Source organism: Loxodonta africana, chromosome 12, assembly GCF_030014295.1.
Source record: "Loxodonta africana isolate mLoxAfr1 chromosome 12, mLoxAfr1.hap2, whole genome shotgun sequence".
Lineage (NCBI taxonomy): Eukaryota > Metazoa > Chordata > Mammalia > Proboscidea > Elephantidae > Loxodonta > Loxodonta africana.
In genome coordinates, this window is record NC_087353.1 from 41,412,521 (window position 1) to 41,433,314 (window position 20,794).

A 20,794-nucleotide genomic window follows, 5' to 3' on the forward strand; every position below is an offset into this window, starting at 1 on the left:
CAATAAAAGAAAAAGCAGGGAAAAGAAATCAAACACTTGGAAACAATACCCTGCTCAATATCGACTAGGTTATAGAAGACATTCAGGATAGAATAAAGAAATTCATAGAATCCAATGAGAATGAAACCACTGCCTCTCAGAACCTTTGGGACACAGCGAAAGCAATGCTCAGAGGCCAATTTATATCAATAAATGCACACATACAAAAAGAAGAAAGGGTCAAAATCAAAGAAATATCCCTACAAATTGAACAAATAGAGAGAGAGCAACAAAAGAAATCCTCAGGCACCAGAAGAAAGCAAATAATAAAAATTATGGCTGAAATAAATGAAATAGAGAACAGAAAGACAATTGAAAGACTTAACAAGACCAAAAGGTGGTTCTTTGAAAAAATTTATAAAGCATTGGTCAGACTGACAAAAGAAAGACAGGAAAGGAAGCAAATAACCCAAATAAGAAATCAGATGGGTGATATCACAACAGACACAGCTGAATTAAAAGAATCATATCAGATTACTATGAAAAATTGTACCCTAACAAATTTGAAAACCTAGAAGAAATGGATGAATTTCTAGAAACACACTACGGACCTAAACTAACTAAGCAGAGGTAGAACAACTAAATAAACCCATAACAAAAGAAGAGATTGAAAAGGTAATTTAAAAACTCCCAACAAAAAAATACCTCTGGCCCAGATGCCTTCACTAGAGAGTTCTACCAAACTTTCAGAGAAGAGTTAACACCACTACTACTAAAGGTATTTCAGAGCATAGAAAAGGATGGAATCCTCCCAAATTCATTCTATGAAGACAGCATATCCCTGATACCAAAAGCAGGTAAAGACGCCACAAAAAAAAAAAAAGAAAATTACAGACCTGTATCCCTCTGTCAGTTTGCTGTGATGCTGGAATCAACGCCACCGGTATTCAGGTATCAGCAGGGTCACCCATGGAGGACAGGTTTCAGCTGAGCTTCCAGACTAAGACAGACTAGGAAGAAGGACCTGGCAGTCTACTTCTGAAAAGCATTAAAAAAAGCCAGCGAAAACCTTATGAATAGCAGCAGAACACTGTCTGATACAGTGCTGGAAGATGAGCCCCCCAGATTGGAAGGCACTCAAAAGACGACTGGGGAAGAGCTGCCTCCTCAAAGTAGAGTCGACCTTAATGATGTGGATGGAGTAAAGCTTTCAGGACCTTCATTTGCTAATGTGGCACGATTCAAAATGAGAAGAAACAGCTGCAAACATCCATTAATAATCAGAACCTGGAGTATACAAAGTATGAATCTAGGAAAATTGGAAATCGTCAAAAATGAAATGGAACGCATAAACATCGATATCCTAGGCATTAGTGAGCTGAAATGGACTGGTATTGGCCATTTTGAATCAGACAATCGTGTAGTCTACTATGCTGGGAATGACAACTTGAAGAGAAATGGTGTTGCATCCATCGTTAAAAAGAACATTTCGAGATCTATCCTGAAGTACAATGCCGTCAGTGACAGGATAATATTCACACACCTACAAGGAAGACCAGTTAATACGACTATTATTCAAATTTACGCACCAACCACTAGGGCCAAAGATGAAGAAATAGAAGATTTTTTATCAGCTGCTGCAGTCTGAAATTGATCTGGGGTCTGAAACGCTAGCAAGCAGCCGTCTATCAATTGGTCTCAACCCACCTGGAGCAAAGGAACATGAAGAACACCAAAGACACAGGTAATTATGAGCCCAAGAGACAGAAAGGGCTACATAAATCAGAGACTACATCATCCTGAGACCAGAAGAACTAGATGGTGCCCTGCTACAACCGATGACTACCCTGACTGGGAACACAACGGAGAACCCCTGAGGTAACAGGAGAGCAGTGGGATGTAGATCTCAAATTCTTGTAAGAAGACCAGACTTAATGGTCTGACTGAGACTGGAAGGACCCGGGAGGTCATGGTCCCCACCCTTCTGTTAGCCCAAGACTGGAACTATCCCCAAATCCAACTCTTCAGACAGGAATTGGACTGGTCTGTAGGATAGAAAATGATACTGGTGAGGAGTGAGCCTCTTGGATCAAGTAGACACATGAGACTATGTGGGCAGCTCCTGTTTAGAGGGGAGATGAGAGCGCAGAGGGGGTCAGAAGCTGCTGAATGGACACGGAAATACAGGGTGGAGAGAGGGAGTGTGCTGTCTCATTGGGGGGAGAGCAGCTGGGAGTATACAGCAGGATGTATGTAAGTTTTTATATGAGAGACTGACTTGATTTGTAAACTTTCACCTAAAGCACAATAAAAATTAAAAAAATAAAATTGTGCTTTAGTGAGCTCACCCCTTCTTCTTGCACCCAACTAGACACCCACCTGTCCTTTCAGTTCTTCCCTCAAATCTCGTGTTGGTAACTGCCCACACCCACCTCCATGGACAGTACCTAAGGTTGCTCTTTCAACACCCAAAGCTCGGCCATACCCCCTCTTCTCCTCCCTCCCTTCCTAGTAACTTATATGAATGTATCTTTCCTCTGGAACACTTAGTGAACTGTAATTTTCATTTTACACATTTGTCTCCCACACAGGCATCAATTCCTCAAAAGCAAGAAATGTGTCACCCAGCTCACCTAGCCCAGTGCCTGACACAGACAAAGTGCTTAGGAAATGTTGCTGGATACGTAAATGAACGACTTTCATCCCCCAGATGCCAAGTCACAACAGATAACCTTCCAGATTATTCCAATGAAAGATAGAAAAGAAAGTCCCTCCCATCTTCTTTGTGTCTCCATCACGGGGCAGCCCACAATTTTTCCTCTTGGGAGAGCCAGTTCTGTTTTTCTCCCAAAACCAGGCTCTCTTCTGTGACCATACACGTGACACAGAAGGGGTGGAGCAAAGAGGGATTATTGCTGTTGGTCTCTGACTAAAGCTAAACCAATGAACGGAAAAATTAATTGATTCATGCAGCTCAAATACAGACCTTGGCAGAAACTGTCTATCTCAGAGCTACCTCAGGCAAAGCCAGCCATGGTCAGGCCTGAAGGGGCTGGAGGACAGGCAGAAGCGGGCAGCAAGACCTGGTCATTCCCTTCCTCCTGCCTTTCCCCTTCCCCAACCCATGCTCCACACAGCCCCATTTACCTTTCCAAAACAGTAGATTGTGCCATTTCCCACTGGCTTTCCAGGGTCTGGAGGATGAGGTCCAAACTCCTTGGCTTGTCAGGTAAGGCTTTCCACATATGGTCTCAGATCCCTTTCCAACTTCATCTCCTAACTCCCATAAAGCACTGTCACACTCAACTACTTCCGGTTTCCCAGACTTGCCTTGCCATTTCCCACCTCTAGGCCTTTGCTAAAATCAAGTGAGCTATAACCTGGAGTGTTCTCTCCACCCACCCTGATCCCCAACCACTGCAAATTTTTTCATTCCTCGGGATCCATCTCAAACGGCCATCTCCCTCAGGAAAGTATCTGTGATCTCCTTCCTAAGTAAGTCATCATTCCTTCAACTGTTCATCCTGTAAGAATTTGGACTCTATTATGGTTCTTACCATAAAAACTGGTCTGTCTTGTGCCTCAATGTGGCAGGTGTGCATCTCATCCTCAGATGTAGGCGGACAAGAAACAGCACATGTCCTTATTTGTGATAAATCACTTTCATCTTCCCTCACCCTCCCCTGCTGGTATGCTCCAAACTTCTGGGGACTCACACACTAAAAGCATGAGGGGAGGCCCTTCAGGGGTAGGGGATGTCTGAGCATGTCTACATGGAACCTGTCTACATGGTTCCTCAAGTCTGGGGCTCTCTACCACTTCCCTGCCACATTTGCAATTTGGTGGGGGTAGGAGCCAGAACCATTTCTTCCCCATTGTCTGGAAGGGGAAACTCAGCCCTAGTTGTCCCAGACACCCAAACCTTTCTCTGCTTCTTATCAGAGGGACTCTGCACGCTCTACCTCTTGCCCTCCAAATACTCTCCTCTTCTCTCAGGCCTCACTCTCTTCCTTTTTCTTTCACGCTGGATTTTCATAGCTCACTATACCCATAATCCTCTCACTAGCCACCCCAGCCAGCATGTTCCTATAAGGAAGGAAACATTTGATCTTCGAGCTCTCCCTGAAAGTAAGAAGAACTATTTCCATTCCATCCTTCTAGCACTACTGGAGAGGAAAAAAGAAAGTTAAATTTCCCTATCTAAACGGTCTGAACATTTATCAGTCCCAACGGTGAGCTGCTTGTGTCTGTCTCCCCAACTAGGTCACAGAGAGGGAGAGGGCAAAGAGGCCCTCTCCCCCTGTGTCTGGTAGCCACCAAGTCACCCAATGCAGTGGTCTTCACACAGTAGGTACCCAAAAAGTTTTCTGAATTTAATTGCCTCTCACGCCAACATCTTTGCCTGGGCAAAAGATAAAGGCTTGCTACCAAAAGAGGCCAACCTCCATCAAACTCTTGGCCGGGGCAACCTGGCAAAAGTTAAAAACTACAAGTCCCATGCCGCCTTGCTGTTGGCGTCACGCGCCGCGAGGAGCTGCGAGGAGACGTGGCCGAACGTGGCGCGTCCGCGCCAGACCGGAAAGCCCAGGGAGCAGGCAGTGGCGGGAGGGGTCGGAGCCATGGCGGCCAGGGCGTCGGGTGGGGGGCGCTGGGAGGTAGTGAAGAAGGGGCGACGGCCTGCGGCCGGTAGCAGTAATAGAGGCGGCGGCAAAGGGGACCGCCGGGCACTCGGAGAGGCGAACGGAGTGTGGAAATTCGACCTGACCCGTGAGTACCCCGCCCCGCCGCCAGTGCCACCGCAGTGACCCAGCCCCAGGCAGCCGGCGTGCCACCGACCGACCCCGGGCCTCCACCCCGACCCCGGTGTGATGCGAGCAGCTACCGGAGCCCAGAGGGTCAAAACACCCCCGGGTTATTCGCGGAGCGCGTCCTCGCGCCCACCAGCATCGGCCAGCTCACCAAACGGTATCCCTGCGCTGTCTCTTTTGAGCCTCACGAGAGGTAGACAGCGCAAGAGGAGGCTGCTGCCCTCACCTTACAGATGAGTAAACTGAGGCCCAACTAGTTGCCTTGTCCCGGATCACATGTCAGAGGGGACTTGGATTCAGGTCTTCAGACATTCTGCTCACTGCACACAAATCCTAACAGCTGTTGTGCGGTCTTCTAGCCTGGTCTCTGCTGGCAAGTGTCTGAGAGCTGGGAAGAGGCATTCTGGTTCATTATACAGGTGCCCACTAATACAGTAACCACAGGTGAGGAGCAGGGAGGGACAGGAGGCCCAGAGTGGGAGAAATGACCCGCCCCTACTCAACACCCACCATGTATTCTGTATGGTGCCTGTTTTCTCACAGTCTCTCAGAGGAGTGAGAAAGCTTGCCACTTGTTGATTATAGTATTGTCACATCTAAACTGACAGGAATTAGGGTAGAACCAAGATGGAAAAATCCTGACCTCCTGGGCTAGTAGCCACTCATTAAAGAAGACAGTCCTCTGTATCTGATCCTGCTGCTAGTTCTTACATACTCTGATATGTCTAATGAAGAAATGCTCCATCTCTGTGAAAGAGCACATGAACTCAAGAGTTGTGATGGCTGAAAGAACCTACCAGCAGTACAGCAAGAAGGGCCCATGAGGCAGGCTCCTCCCTGGAGGAGAGAAGGGTCCACTGTTCCTGTGAGGCCTTTGAGACTCAAGATTGGCCCCCCTTTTCTGCTTATCTTTACCCTAGCTCCAATCCAGACTACAAGTACCCTTTATGAGTTGGGCTTTGAGAAAATCATGAAGCGGCAGAACAAGGAGCAGGTTCCACCCCCTGCTGTGGAACCTAAGAAACCAGGGAACAAGAAGCAACCTAAGAAGGTGTCAACCGTCACTAACCAAAACCAGAAGCAGGGCCGCTTCCGCAGCTTGGAGGCAGCACTGAAAGCTGTGAGTGTGCCTAGACTTCAGGCAGGAAAGACCGGGGCTTGAGGTGTAGAGAAGATGAAAGAAGGGGGAGAGGGTCACTAGGTGAGAGGAGGAGCTCAGGAAATGATGGAAACCCCAAGGGAATAGAGTACTTACGCTTAGAACAGAAAGGAAGTTTGTAGGAAAACAGCAGTGAGGGGGAAGCCTTAAAGGCCCAGGAACACCAGGGAGGGAATAGGGAAACCGGTTGTTCCCTGCCTCGTGGAAGCAGCGATCTGTGATTTCCATCCTGTCCTCTATTTCTCCCCCTTGAACATGTGAAGGGCCTTGACAGCAGCAATCTCGGTGGCCCTGTTCCATGCTTTTCAAAGAGCTGGATCAGCAAAATTGTGGCATTCCATATGCTTATGTTTAAAAGCAGAAAGCCCTTTGTTCTTCATACCACCACCTAGTTCAATAATTTCCCCATGTCTACGCCCTTTCCCTGGCCCTTATAACTCACGACAAGGGCCTGTGTCCCTGGCAGCTGGACGTGGCAGCTCTGCAGAAGGAACTGGACAAGAGCCAGAGTGTGTTCTCTGGGAACCCATCAGTGTGGTTGAAGGACCTGGCGAGCTATCTCAACTACAAGCTCCAAGCTCCTCTAAGTGAACCCACATTAAGCCAGCACACTCACGGTTAGTCTTCCCAACTCCCTCAAGCTCAGAAGTTCAAGAAGATTCTGAAAGGGCCGTGTTTAAGCACATTAGTTCGTAACAGAGCCCAGTGCCCCCCACCCTCCTGATTTATGTCCCCAGGGGGTGATTTGAGCTGCTCTCGAATCATCATGGCTGTGGAAGTCCATGGCCTCATCGGGATGGGGGGAATCCAGCCTCAAAGCAGAGACCTCTGCTCGTACTCAGAGGGCACACTGTAGTTCTCAAAGCTGCCCGGGGCTTCTGGTCCTGGCAGTCATGTGGAGCCTGTTGGCCACAGATTATCCATACAGCCTGGTGAGCCAAGAACTGCGCAGGATCATCCGGGGTCTGCTGGTGAAAGCTGCAGGGTCTCTCGAGCTCTTTTTTGACCACTGTCTGTTCACCATGCTGCAAGAGCTGGATAAGACACCAGGTAAGGGGCCAGGGAGGGATAATCCCGCCCTGCCTTGGGAACCCATTACCTTTCTCCTCTTTCCAAAGTGGTTGAGTAATTCTGTTTCCAGCAGAGAAATACACTAATCTTGATACTTTCTGGAAAGAGAGGAGGAAGTTAGGACTCACTGGGCCAGGGTTCTGGCCTCACTGCTGCCAAAAGGGAGGTTTCCACTTTGGGATGCTGAGTAGTGTACATATGGCCGAGAACATGTATCTCTCCAGGAGAGTCGCTACACGGTTACCGCATCTGTATCCAAGCCATACTGCAAGAAAAGCCCAAGATTGCCACCATGAACCTGGGCAAGGTAAGCTCAAGGTGGTGATAGGGAAATCAGAAGGCTAGGACTGGGAGGGCTGGGCAGATTCCACACAGTTGGACCCAGTTGTGGAATAGTAGAAGACCCTGAAAGACCAGTAATGATAGGACTTATTGTGTATCTGCTTTATGTATGTATATGAGTCCAGTACCACTATTCCCATTTTACAGATGGGAAGACTGAGCCACAGACGGTTTCATTAACTTCCCTAGAGTTGGTCAACAAGTCAGCAGCAGCATGGGTGAAGGCTGCAGGCTGGTGCTCTGAATCCCTGCACCACTCTAGCACAGTGCTCCACTATCCCTTGGCCAGTCCCTTCTCTCCCAGTTGGCATCTCTGTTACCATCTGGCTGTGGAGATGCTTCTGGTGCTTTGCTTTATCACGGCCTGCCTCCCTCGCTGGTCTCCACAGTTCCTGGAGCTGTTAAGATCCCACCAGAGCCGACCAGCAAAGTGTCTGACCATCATGTGGGCCATGGGTCAAGCGGGTTTTGCCAGCCTCACCGAGGGACTGAAAGGTAACAAGGAAGTGGGGAGGAAAGGGATGGTCTTAGAGCCAGGAAGCTCCTCTCGGTGCCCCAGGGGGCCCAAGCCTGAGGCTACCTCCCCGACATCTGTCTGCAGTGTGGCTGGGGATCATGATGCCTGTGCTGGGCATCAAGTCACTGTCTCCCTTCGCCATCGCATACCTGGATCGGCTGCTTCTGTGAGTAATGGGACAGCAGGGTGAGGGCCAGGGTGTCTGCAGGTGGCTGTTTCCGGAAAATGGGATGCCGTGGTCCTGGCCTCCATAGATGTGGGGGTGAAGTCAGGAGCAGGTACCCCCAACTCAGAATGTGACTGCAAGGAAAGAAAGGGAGGGTGTCATAGTAGTGTTGCTGTAACAGAAATACCACAAGCGGGTGGCTTTAATAAACAAATTTATTTTCTCACAGTTTAGGAGGCCAGAAGTCCAAATTCAGAGCACCGGCCCTAGGGGAAGGCTTTCTATCCCTGTCAACTCTGGAGGAAGGTCATTGCATCTTCAGCTTTGGCTTCCCAGTTCCTTGGAGATCTCCATGTGTCTTGGCATCATTCTTACTCATCTCTTTTTCTTTAATTTCCTTTATATCTCAGAAGAGATTGACTCAAGACACACCCCACACTAATCTTGTCTCATTAACATAACAAAGACAACCCATTCCCAAATTGGCTTATAACCACAGGCATAAAAAAAACCAAATCTGTTGCCCTTAGTGGATTCTGACTCATAGTGATTCTAGGACAGAGTAGAACTGCCCCATGGGGTCTCCAAGGAGCAGCTGATGGATTCCAACTGCTGACCTTTTGGTTAGTAGGCAGGCTCTTAGCCACCACGCTACTGGGGCCCCAATCACAGGCATAGAAGTTAGAAATTTACAGCACGTTTTGGGGGGACACAATTCAATCCATAACAGAGGGAGCCATTGATGGGTGGGGAGATGGGTTGGAGTGAAAATAACGCCTTTTTTCCTATTCTTGGTTTTGCTGGGGTCATGGCCAAAACAGCTGGCCTGGGTGTTGGTTTCTAACAAGCCTGCCCCATCCTTCCCCCACAGGATGCACCCCAACCTCACCAAGGGCTTTGGCATGATTGGCCCCAAGGACTTCTTCCCACTTCTGGACTTTGCCTATATGCCTAACAACTCCCTGACGCCCAGGTAGGGCAGCCTGGGCACAACCGCAGTGACAGCACCAAGCAGAGGGTCAGGGCAAGGCAGTATATCCTCCATCCCTTCTCCACAGCCACCGGAAATCTAAGATGCTTAACTTGGATGTTCAAGGGTGGATTCCAAGACATCAGTGAACTCCCTGAAATTGTATGGCCATTTGAGTGTGATTAGCATATGGGCATTTTTTTGGGAAAGGCTCCATGGCTTCTGACAGATTTTCTAGGGAGTCTCTGAGTCTAAAACGGCTGAGAGTCATTACAAGGCCCTAGGCAAGTCTTCCCTTGGGCAGGGGCATGGACTCAGAGGCAGGCAAGGGGACACATGGCACAGCCCCACTAACAGCTGTGCCTGGCTCTTCTCCCCCCGAACCCAGCGTGCAGGAGCATCTGTGTCAGCTGTACCCCCGACTGAAGGTGCTGGGATTTGGAGCGAAGCCAGAATCCACCCTGCATACGTTTTTCCCCTCCTTCTTGTCCAGAGCCACCCCTAGCTGTCCCTCTGAGATGAAGAAAGAGGTGAGGAAATGGTCCAAGGCTCCTTTTCCTTCCTGGGGTCAGTTGCAGAGGTCCCTGTGTGCTGCCTTCATGGGAACCCTTAGCTCCTCCTGATAGCCTCGCCCCACTCACTCCACCCTGAAAAGACTGTGTCTGAAAGGGCAGCACATTCAGGCCTGGGGGTTCTCTGATGCCCCGCCCCTTGGAGATGGGTGATGTTTGAGCTCAAGCTCTAGCCCAGGAGCTCCAGCCTCCCCTCCCCAGCCTCTCAGAGAGCCTTCTAGGACAAGTCTTGGCATTATTTCTCCACCCTTTAGAGTGGCTGTGTTACCTGGGGGTGGGGTTACCTCAGCAGTCTCCCCCTCCACCAGCCTCTGCCCCCACTGGGGTCTCTCTTCTGTCCTCTGTGCAGCTCCTGAGCAGCCTGACTGAGTGCCTGACTGTGGACCCCCTCAGCGCCAGCGTCTGGAGGCAGCTGTACCCCAAGCACCTGTCACAATCCAGGCAGGTGGGGTGGGGTGGCCCGCCTCTGCTGCACACAGACGCCTTGGTTTGTGCTTCCCAGGCTGAACCTGGCCTTTCCCTGGCCGAGAAGCAGAAAGGGGCCATTTGTCACTGTTTCTCAGGCTCATGGCTCTCAGATTGAGTCGGAACATTGCTGAGGTGAACTCTAGGGAGCTGCTGCTTTGTTGGAGTGGGATGGAGAGTCTTTAGTCTGAAAGCACTAGGGCTTATTTAGGACACAGGACAGGGGAGGCCCAGTGAGCCACCTGACTGGCAGGCTTTCCCCACAGCCTGCTGCTGGACCACTTGCTCAAGTCCCAGGACCGGATGCCCAAGAAGGTAAGGGGCTGAGAGGACATGGCAGCTGAGCCTCGTGTGGATTTTAGGTTTAAACCACTCAGCCACTGTCCGTGCTTCCCTGAGAAGGGTACCCTCTTAGTGCACTTGGCATGGGAAATGATGTGGGTGGAGGTTCGGGTCTCTCAAGGGCCAAATACTATGTTCTCATCCCAGACTTTCTTCTCCTGTAGGTGTGGAAGTCTTTGCGAGAAACCATTCAGTCCTTCAGGCTTACCAACCAGGAGCTGCAAAGGAAGAGCAACAGTAACAACCAGGATGTCGTCACTTGTGACAAGGCCTGCAAGGTGCAGGCGCCCAGCCCACACACTGCTTGGCACACCCTGGGTTGGGCCTGTGTCACGCTGCTGCCCTACCTGCCCCTGGAGCCCCTGCTACCTCTGCGAGGGCCTGACCCTCTTCCTGAAAGACCTAGCTTAAGACCTGCCTTCAGGGGCTGCAACCAGCCCCTCTGCCTCTGACCATGGTTGCCCATCCTGTCTCCTCCCAGGCTTTGCTGCAGCAGGCCTGGGGCCCTCGGCTGCCCTGGACACGGCTGCTCCTGTTGGTGCTGGTGTTTGCCATAGGCTTCCTGTGCCATGACTTCCGGTCACACGGCTCTTTCCAGGGTAAGCAGGATTGGCAAGCAAAGGAGATAGTGTGGGGGTGGGTTGAGGCACAGAGCTTGGTAACTAGTAGCACCTCCCCCCCACGCACACACACGCTTGCGCCCAGATGGGTGCTCAATACCGCTGACTAAACACTTTGCAGACCGATTTTTCTGCTGTGATGTTCAGCTATGACATTACCACTTCAGAGTGGACTGGTAATTTACAGTGTAGACATGCTTACATGTTCATGGGCTCTTTGGAGTAGGTGCTACCTCCTTTCGACTCCTGAGGAAATTGAGGCCCAGAGAGACTTAGCAGTTGGTTTAAGATCAGAGCTGGTTAGCGGAAGGGCAGATCCTCAAACCCCAGGCTTCCTGGTGCTTAAGCCTAGAGTTGCTCTGGGCTGTGCCCCTGCTGCTCACTGAGCCCAGCAGGAAAGTTGTGTGCAGCTCTGCACGTGCTCTGTGCCCTGTGAGCATATTGAGTCCTCTCCACTCCCTTGCCTGCCTGTGGCCTAGCTCACATCCCTGCTCACTAAAGGCCCCTTTACTCAGCCTCCCTTTCTGGCCAGTTGCTCCAGTCGTCTGGCTTCTTGCCTGCTGGCCAACAAGTGTGTGCCAAGCTCTACTCCTACGGCCTGCAAGGCTACAGGTGAGCTCCTCCCAGGGGCGGGGGAGAGGAGGTGAGAGAAAGGGATGGGGCCCAAGGGTGGTGACACAGCTCGGGGAGGCATTGAGAGTCAGTGGAAGGGGAGGCCTTCCTTTCGCATTCCTTCCCTTTCTCCACCTATTCTTTGGGAGCCAGGCTGTCCTGAGGAAACAGAGAGCCTCATCTCCCTCTCTCCTGCAGCTGGCTAGAGGAAACGTTGCCGGCCTGGGGTTCCCACCTGCTCACCATGGTGAGGCCCAGCTTGCAGCTGGCCTGGACCCACACCAATGCCACAGTCAGCTTTCTTTCTGCCCACTGTACCTCCCACCTTGCCTGGTTTGGTGACACCTTCACCAGCTTCTCCCAGAGGGTAAGCCAGACAGGAGGTCACAGGAAGCCCAGTTTTCCCAAGGGCAGAGTTGCTGGAAATGTGCAGCCCGTGTGGACTGGTCCTTAGTGCCAGGGTGCATTCCCCTGTGAGCTCTAACCCACTCCATCCTCCGTGGCCCAGATGCAGAGCCAGCTCCCAGATGCCCTGAGCCAGCTGCTCCAGTCTCTGAAGGAGCTGCTGCTGCTTCTCTACCACAACATGCTGCTGCCACTCTGGCACCTGCTGCTTGAGGGCCTCGCCCAGGCCCAGGAGCACTGCCACGAGGCGTGCAGGTGAGTCCCCGCCTCCAGAGCTTCCTGGCAGGACCCCCAGTAGCCACACTCCCTTTCCCCAGGGACAGGGCTCCTCTGTTCAGGCTCCACTTTGCCCATTGTCCCCTTGAGTCCTCTGGGATGAAGTTTGTGGCTCTGAGCTGCAGTCCTGTGACTTAAGAGAGCTGCACACATCCTCAAACCAGTCCCCCAAAATGTGCTTTCCTCAGAGGTGAGGTGACGTGGGACTGCGTGAAGACACAGCTCAGTGAGGCCGCCCGATGGACCTGGACCTGCCTACAGGACATCACAGTGGCTTTATTGGACTGGGCACTTGCCATGGTATCGCAGCAATAGGCCCAGCCTCCCTGGCCACTTGCTTTCATCTTGGACAAGACATCTGAGACTGCTGGGGGTGGGAGGGCTGCCATGTAAATGGCAGTTATGCATGGGGGTCTTTCTTACATGGCGCCTGAGTTCTATGTCCTAGGCAAGTGGCCAGTTGCCCGTGTCCCAGTTCTTCCATCTTTAGTGGGGCCTGTGACAGGGGTGTCTTCAGCTCCTACCCAGGATTTCACTGAACACTTCTGTGGCCCTATGACATCTAGCTCACAACCTCTGTCCTTGGACTGGCAGACTCTCTTGTTGTCTTCTCTCCATTTCATTCCTAAAGCCCCAAAGAGTTGATCTCCATGAAGATGGGACTTCCAGAGAGTGGCTCCGGTATCCTTCAGACAAATGATTTCTGCCCCCGCACTTCAGCAGTCTCTGGTTCCCAATCTTGGTCACAACTTTAGCCACAGAGGAAAAAGGAAAGAGACTTCCAGAAGAATATAGCACCACCGAGGTCAACAGCAGCTTCACCTCTATCTGCAATGTGGTGTGGCTGTCAGTGGACATGGGGAGCTGGGTGGAAATGCCTTTCATATCAAAATGCTCAGCCTCTGCCCTTCCAGGCCTCTTGCTGTCCCACTCTATCGTGGTTCTACTTTCTCAACTTTACATTCCCTTTCAGTGCTGGGGGCGCTATGCCTCAGGGCTCAGCTTCTCTTCACTGCCCCACCATCCACCATGAAAGCAGAGTCCAGATAGTTGTGTGCCCCAGGCTCAGGGAACCTTCCTTGCAGCAGCCTGTTGAGACAGTTCAGGCTCTTGGGTATGCCTACTAGGTGGAATAAAGGACACATTTGATTTTTAGATTTCCTCTTTGCATCCTCATATAGTGATTTCTGTGGTTGTGGGACAGGACAACAAAATGTTGGGCCCGTTTATGTTCTTTGGCCTCCTGCCCTCCTGGGAGTTGTAGCGACTGGCTATAATTGAGCTTCTGGCAGAGAAAGCCAAAACCCATTATAAAGCTTGGTTTGTTGGGGGTTCCAGATGCTCCTTTTGTTCCCCAAATCATGTCTCACTTGTCCTTGTGAGTCATGTCCCAATATTTGCCTTGATAGCTTGAATATTTTATGTTGGGGAAAGCAGGTGAAACTCTCCTTGAGGAATTCTTAGCCAGTGATCAAGGGGGAGTCCTTTTCCTTGCCAGACTCAGAGTTTCTTAATTGGTTCATTTCATAATGAAGTGAGTGAAAGATTTACAACTCTAAGAGACAGACATGAATCAGAAGGGCTTATCACCAAAGCCTCTAAATTTTTGACTTCAGACTGGTTTTTCAGTCTTCACATCATTTCTTTGAATGTTTTGAAATCCAAACAATACTAGAGGCACTGCCCACTCCCACTCGCATAGGCTGGCTTGTTTCCCTCAAACACACACCCAAGATAATTACAGGAATGATGTCCAGTTGCTACTTTTCCGTTCACTTGGCCCACAGACATTTCCACCTAACTTTTCCAGCGGCAAGATTTCAAAGTAGCAAGCACAGAAAAATCTTGACAGGAAGTGAGGTCATGAAGCCTACAGCATCTCACTTTCCTTGCTTGGACATATATATGTTACCTCTTGGGAATTGAATAGCCCATCTAGGGCAGAACCCTGCTCTCCTAGTGACAGCTAACCCAGGCTACTTTTCCCAAAAAAGGGAAACCCCACCTGGCAAAGAGCCAAGGTCTAGGACTGCGAGGCAAGACTGTCCAGGGGTCTTGGCATATTCCATTTCCTCAGATCTTAATCAGGAACAAATGGATTCAGTCCTCAAATCCCAAATCCTTGTAATTGGCATGTGTTTACGGCAAGTTGAAGGAAGAGTCAGGTTATGAGCCTGGCTGATAACAGCACAGGGCAAGGAAAGTGATGACACGCAGTCCTATAATGATGAGTCCAAGGCTGCTGATCCCGCAGCTCAGAAAATGCTGTTCATAAGTGTTACGCTGGCTTCTAATGTGTGTACTGTATTTCCCTTGTTGGGGTCATTTAATTGCTAACACAAGTAGCCCTTGGCTTCAACATTTCTCTTTAGTGATTTAGGTTAACTGAGCCTCCACAGCCTCCCACAGGGACACTGACAATAACTTTAATTGACTTAATTTAGTAGACACAATCATTTGACTCTATTTGGAATTGTCCAGAATTTTCCCTCTGTCAGAGGAGTCATCTAACATGACACTGCTCTCCATTAAAGAAAACCCAGCCATCGGAATGTTTATTTTTTGCAGAACCATCAACAATTAGGAGTTCAAGTTGAGCCCTTAAACCAGTTTGGACTACCAGAGTGCACTCCCATGTGCTGACAGGTGGGGTAGTCACACTATTGTTGGAAGAGCAGAAGTAAACTGGCTCCTCAGAGGGGCACATCCGGACATTGTAACTTATTTTGCACACACAGCTGGAGGTCAACAGACAACATGGCAAAACTGAGAGATAAAGTATGGTTATCTCTTACTACTTTAGTTTTAACCGGTTCTTACATGGACCTGCAAATTATGCCACATGACTCATTTTGAAACACTTCTTTCTGTTTTTCTAAGACTTAAACTAAGTTTCCATAGTCCTCTGGTTAACTACATCCAATCCACAGCTTCAGTTTTAGAGCAGAGCAGCTGGATGGGCAGCCTGACTTAACATCAGGCAGATAATGTTGCTGGTTCAAACCTGCAGCACTGCCAGTCCATTCTCAAACGCCTCTACCTCTAGGGTAGAGTGTTTCCGACAGAGACAGACATACCTGCCTGACCCTAATCCAGATTAACCCAGATGCCAATTATACAGAAATTGTAATGGTTGGATGATGTCTGAGCAATTTTAATATGCCTTATCGCTTCTAAGGGCCTTTGGATTTAAATAGACACTTAAAATTATCTATCCTTTACACCAATTGAGATGTTTCAATAAATGGGTGCAGCACTGGAAGTGCTCACTCTATGCCAAGAAATTTGGAAGGCACCTAGCTCCCTGGCCAACCAACTGGAAGAGATCCATATTTGTGCCCATTCCAAAGAAAGGTGAAACAACACAATGTGGAAATTATCAAACAATATTATTAATATCACACAAGTAAAATTATGCTTAAGATAATTCAAAAACAGTTGCAGCAGTACATCAACAGGGAACTCTCAGAAACCCAAGCCAGATTCAGAAGAGGATGTAGAATGAGGGATATCATTGCTGATGTCAGATGGATCCTGGCTGAAAGCAGAGAACACCAGAAAGATGTTTACCCCTGTTTTCTTGACTGTGCAAAGGCATTCAACTATGTGGATCATAACAATTATGGATAACATTGAGAAGAATGGGAATTCCAGAACACTTAATTGTTCTCATGAAGAACTCATGTTGTTAGAGCAGAACAAGGGGATACAGCAAGGTTTAAAATCGGGAAACGTGTCAGGGTTGTATCCTTTCACCATAATTTTTCAATCTGTATGCTGAGCAAATAATCCAAAAAACTGGACTATATAAAGAACACAGCATCAGAATTGCTGGAAGGCTCATTAGCAACCTGCGATATGCAGATGACACAACCTTACTAGCTGAAAGCAAAAAGGATTTGAAGCACTTACTGATGAAGATCAGAAACAACAGACTTCAGTATGGATTACACCTCAACACAAAACAAAAAATCCTCACAACTGGACCAATAAGGAACATCATGATAAATGGAGAAAAGGTTGAAGTTGTCAAAGATTTCATTTTACTTGGATCCACAATCAATGCCCATGGAAGCAGCAGTCAAGAAATCAAACGAAAGGCAGGGCCGAGATGATGGAGTAGTCAGGAGTGTCTGGTGATCCCTCTATGACAAAGACCTGAAAAAAACAAGTGAAACAATTAAATATATGACAAGCTAGGAGCCCTGAACATCAAAGGCAGAGTTAGAAAATGGACTAAGTGGCGGGGGAAGGGAGAGACGGTTCAAAAGTGGTGAGGAGTTTCCAGAGCTGAGTCAGTGGGAACCCTCATGCATGATCCTCTGGAGCTACCACCACGGAGCTGGCAGTAGCATTGCAGATGCAGATTCCTCAGGGAGAGACAGCGAGCTGCACAGACTACTCACACCCCTGGAACCAGAGAAGAATGGTGGTGTCAGCAAAAGCTAAGTACTTGCATTTATCTTACTGTGCCCCCAGCCTCAAAGCCAGCTTTGGTGGCTGTCAATTTCCCTGGGCCTGAGATAGGTCCTGCTGTGCACTCTGAGCCATTCTCCTGGCCTTCAAGAAGGAATAAATGTACAACTGGGGGAAAAGATAATCTGCCAGCTCCACTAAGCTGGGGAGCTCAGGACAGAAGCAGCTCCCGTCCAGGCATAAATGGTCCACGGATTTGAATACCTTTCACCCCTGCATGGACCTGTGTGGGCCCATTTCAGGAGAATAGGCCCTTGTTGGCAGACTGCAACTGTTTCAGCTGTGCGGTGCAGAGGTGGGTTTTTGATGTTTGACACCATTTTGCCCATTAAACAGGGTCCTCACCTACCCACATCAGGGGCCTAAGGACTGGTGGCTCCACCCACGTCACCTAGCCACCCATGACGGGTCCAAGGATAACTGATAGCTCCCAGTCCTTACAACCAAAAGCACTGGATGCCCATGGCCTGGCTGCAGAACCCACTCACCTGTGCACTCTAGGAAACAGGGATGCACTTTCCTCACAGACACTTGAGGGATGGTTGTCAGCCCACTGCCTTGTTCAGAGCATGACCCCCTGGTGCAACCAGATACTTGTACCTACACCAATCACCCCCGCCCCTCTAAGACTGTAGGACAGAGCCTGTACCACACACTTGATGACCAACTACCTGGACACCTGAGCTGAATCCACACCAGAAGAGTGAATGGACTCCTAGGCTTATACACCTGGTAACAGCTCTAGCCATCTGGTGACAGGAAGTTAGAGCTTCAGAGGCAAAAATAAGCTAGCTCACTCAAGCAGCTTATTTGGGAGTATCAAAACAAAACAAAGCAAGAAGCTAAGATACAGTAAGCAAACATAAATAAATTAATACAATAACATAGATGGCTCAGAGACAAGAGTCAAAATCAAATCACATAAAGAAGCATACCATGATTGCTTCAACAAGGTCTCAAAACAAAGAATCAAGGAGTCTTCTGGATGAAGGTGTATTCCTGAAATTACCAGATGTAGAATACAAAAGAATACAGAACCCTTCAAGATATCGGGAACAACATCAAGCAAAATGCAGAACAAGCCAAGGAACACACAGATAATGCAGTTGAAGAAATTAAAAAGGTTATTCAAGAACATAATGAAAAATTTAATAGGTTGCAAGAATCCATAGAGACAGCAATCAGAAATTCACAAGATTAACAATAAAATTACGGAATTAGATAACTCAATAGAAAGTCAGAGGAACAGAATTGAGATAGAAGGCAGAATTAGTGAGATTGAAGATAAAACACTTGGCACCAATATATTCGAAGAAAAATCAGATAAAAGAATTTAAAAAAATGAAGAAACCTTAAGAATCATGTGGGACTCTATCAAAAGAAATAACTTATGAGTGATTGGAGTACCAGAACAGGGAGGGATAACAGAATATACAGACAGAATTGTTGGCAGAAAACTTCCCTGATATCGAGAAAGATGAGAAGATATCTATCCAAGATGCTCATTGAACTCCACATAAGTTACATCCCAAAAGAAAGTCACCAAGACATAATCAAACTTGCCAAAATCAAAGATAAAGACAGAATTTTAAGAGCAGCAAGGGATAAATGAAAAGTCACCTACAAAGAAGAGTCAATAAGAATAAGCTCAGACTAATCGGCAGAAACCATGCAGGCAAGAAGGCAATGGGATGACTTATATAAAGTATTGAAGAAAAAAAATGCCAGCCAAAAATCATATATCCAGCAAAACTGTCTCTCAAATATGAAGGCAAAATTAGGATATTTCCAGATGAACAGAACTTTAGGAAATTTGTAAAAACTAAACAAAAACTATAAGAAATACTAAAGGGAATTCTCTGGTCAGAAAATCAATAATACCAGATATCAACCCAAAAGTAGAACACAGGACAGAGCAACCATATGTCAAACCAGATACGGAAATCACAAAAAGAAATCAAGATAAAAAAATGTTCAAAACAGGGAAACAGAGATGTCATTATGTAAAAGATCACAACATTAAAACAATAATGAGGGACTAAAAAATGTAGTCATACATCTTTCATATGGAGAGGAAGCCAAGGCGATATAAAGAAATAAAAGTTAGGTTTAAACTTAGGAAAATAGGGGTAAATATTAAGGTAACCACAAAGGAGACTAATGACACTCATCAAGATAAAATACAACAAATAAAGACTCAGCAAAAACAAAATCAACAACAATGAATAAGAGGAAAAGACAATATATGAACATAAACTACTCAGCACAAAAAATTAACTAGGGAAAAGAAACTGTCAACAACACACAAAAAAAGACATCAAAATGACAGCACTAAACTCATACCTATCTGTAATTATGTTGAATGTAAATGGACTAAATGCACCAATAAAGAGACAGAGAGTGGCAGAATGGATTAAAAAACATGATCCGTCTATATGCTGCCTACAAGAGACACACCTTAGACTTAAAGACACAAACAAACTAAAACTCAAAGGATGGAAAAAATACATCAAGCAAACGACAATCAAAAAAGAGCAGGAGTAGCAATATTAATTTCTGACAAAATAGACTTTAAGGTTAAATCCACCACAAAGGATAAGGAAGGACACCATATAATGATTAAAGGGACAATATACCAGGAGGATATAACCATATTAAATATTTATGCACCCAATGACAGGGCTGCAAGATACATAAAACAAACTCTAACAGCATTGAAAAATGAGGTAGACAGCTCCACAATAATAGTAGGAGACTTTAACACACCACTTTTGCTGAAGGACAGAACATCCAGAAAGAAGCTCAATAAAGACATGGAAGATCTAAGTGCCATAATCAACCAACTTGACCTCATAGACATATACAGAACACTCCACCCAAAAGCAGCCAAGTATACTTTCTTTTCCAGCGCACATGGAACATTCTCTAGAATAGACCACATATTAGGTCATAAAGCAAGCCTTAACAGAATCCAAAACATTGAAATATTACAAAGCATCTTCTCTGACCATAAGGCCATAAAAGTGGAAATCAATAACAGGAAAAGCAGGGAAAAGAAATCAAACACTTGGGAACTGAACAATACCCTGCTCAAAAATGACTGGGTTATAGAAGAAATTAAGGATGGAATAAAGAAATTCATAGACTCCAATGAGAATGGAAACACTTCCTATCAGAACCTTTGAGACACAGCAAAAGCAGTGCTCAGAGGTCAATTTATATCAATAAATGCACACATACAAAAAGAAGAAAGGGCCAGAATCAAAGAACGATCCCCACAACTTGAACAAATAGAAAGAGAGCAACAAAAGAAATCCTCAGGCACCAAAAGAAAGCAAATAATAAAAATTAGAGCAGAATTAAATGAAATAGAGAACAGAAAGACTTAACAAGACCAAAAGCTGGTTCTTTGAAAAAATTAACAAAATTGATAAACCATTGGCCAAACCGACAAAAGAAAGGAAAGGAAGCAAATAAACCAAATAAGAAATGAGGCGGGCAATATCACAGAACACCAAATTAAAATTAAAAGAATTATGTCAGATTACTACAAAAAATTGTACTCTTAACAAATTTGAAAACCTAGAAGAAATGGATGAATTTCTAGAAATACACCACCAATCTAAACTAACACAAACAGAGGTAGAACAACTAAATAAACCCATAACAAAAGAAGAGATTGAAAAGGTAATTTAAAAAACTCCCAACAAAAAAAAAGCTCTGCCCTGGATGCCTTCACTGGAGAGTACTACCAAACTTTCAGAGAAGAGTTAACACCACTACTACTAAAAGTATTTCAGAGCATAGAAAAGGACGGAATACTCCCAAACTCATTCTATGAAGCCACCACATCCCTGATACCAAAACCAGGTAAAGACACCACAAAAAAAGAAAATTACAGACCTATATCCCTCACGAACTTAGATGCAAAAACCCTCAACAAAATTCCAGCCAATAGAATTCAACAACGTATCAAAAAAATAATCCAGCATGACCAAGTGGGATTCATTCATA

At 47.1% G+C, this 20,794-nt stretch overlaps 1 protein-coding gene across 2 annotated transcripts; it reads left to right on the forward strand.

Moving 5' to 3' along the window:
- The first annotated feature begins 4,564 nt into the window (after positions 1 to 4,564).
- On the forward strand, positions 4,565 to 13,459 carry TMEM214 (transmembrane protein 214). Of its 2 annotated transcripts, XM_003411927.4 has the most exons (17): positions 4,565 to 4,746; positions 5,708 to 5,907; positions 6,413 to 6,563; positions 6,862 to 6,996; positions 7,242 to 7,324; positions 7,749 to 7,854; positions 7,961 to 8,042; positions 8,914 to 9,015; positions 9,401 to 9,542; positions 9,934 to 10,025; positions 10,316 to 10,364; positions 10,556 to 10,669; positions 10,873 to 10,990; positions 11,527 to 11,623; positions 11,822 to 11,990; positions 12,132 to 12,283; positions 12,493 to 13,459. In XM_003411927.4, the coding sequence occupies exons 1-17, from the start codon at positions 4,599 to 4,601 to the stop codon at positions 12,617 to 12,619; spliced, it is 2,067 nt and encodes a 688-aa protein (XP_003411975.1). In that variant the 5' UTR covers positions 4,565 to 4,598; the 3' UTR covers positions 12,620 to 13,459. The 2 variants fall into 2 exon arrangements, with proteins under 2 accessions (XP_003411975.1, XP_010590284.1); XM_010591982.3 differs by lacking the exon at positions 12,493 to 13,459 and having other exon boundaries at positions 11,544 to 11,623; positions 12,132 to 12,244.
- Positions 13,460 to 20,794: the final 7,335 nt, after the last annotated feature.

What these genes read in the sequence shown, in the direction of transcription:
- TMEM214 (XM_003411927.4), top strand. Translation starts at nt 4,599, where the DNA reads ATGGCGGCCAGGGCGTCGGGTGGGGGGCGCTGGGAGGTAGTGAAGAAG. An exon ending in TACCTGGATCGGCTGCTTCT is followed by an intron (nt 8,043 to 8,913) that starts GTGAGTAATGGG and finishes CTTCCCCCACAG; the next exon opens with GATGCACCCCAACCTCACCA. An exon ending in CACTGCCACGAGGCGTGCAG is followed by an intron (nt 12,284 to 12,492) that starts GTGAGTCCCCGC and finishes TGCTTTCCTCAG; the next exon opens with AGGTGAGGTGACGTGGGACT.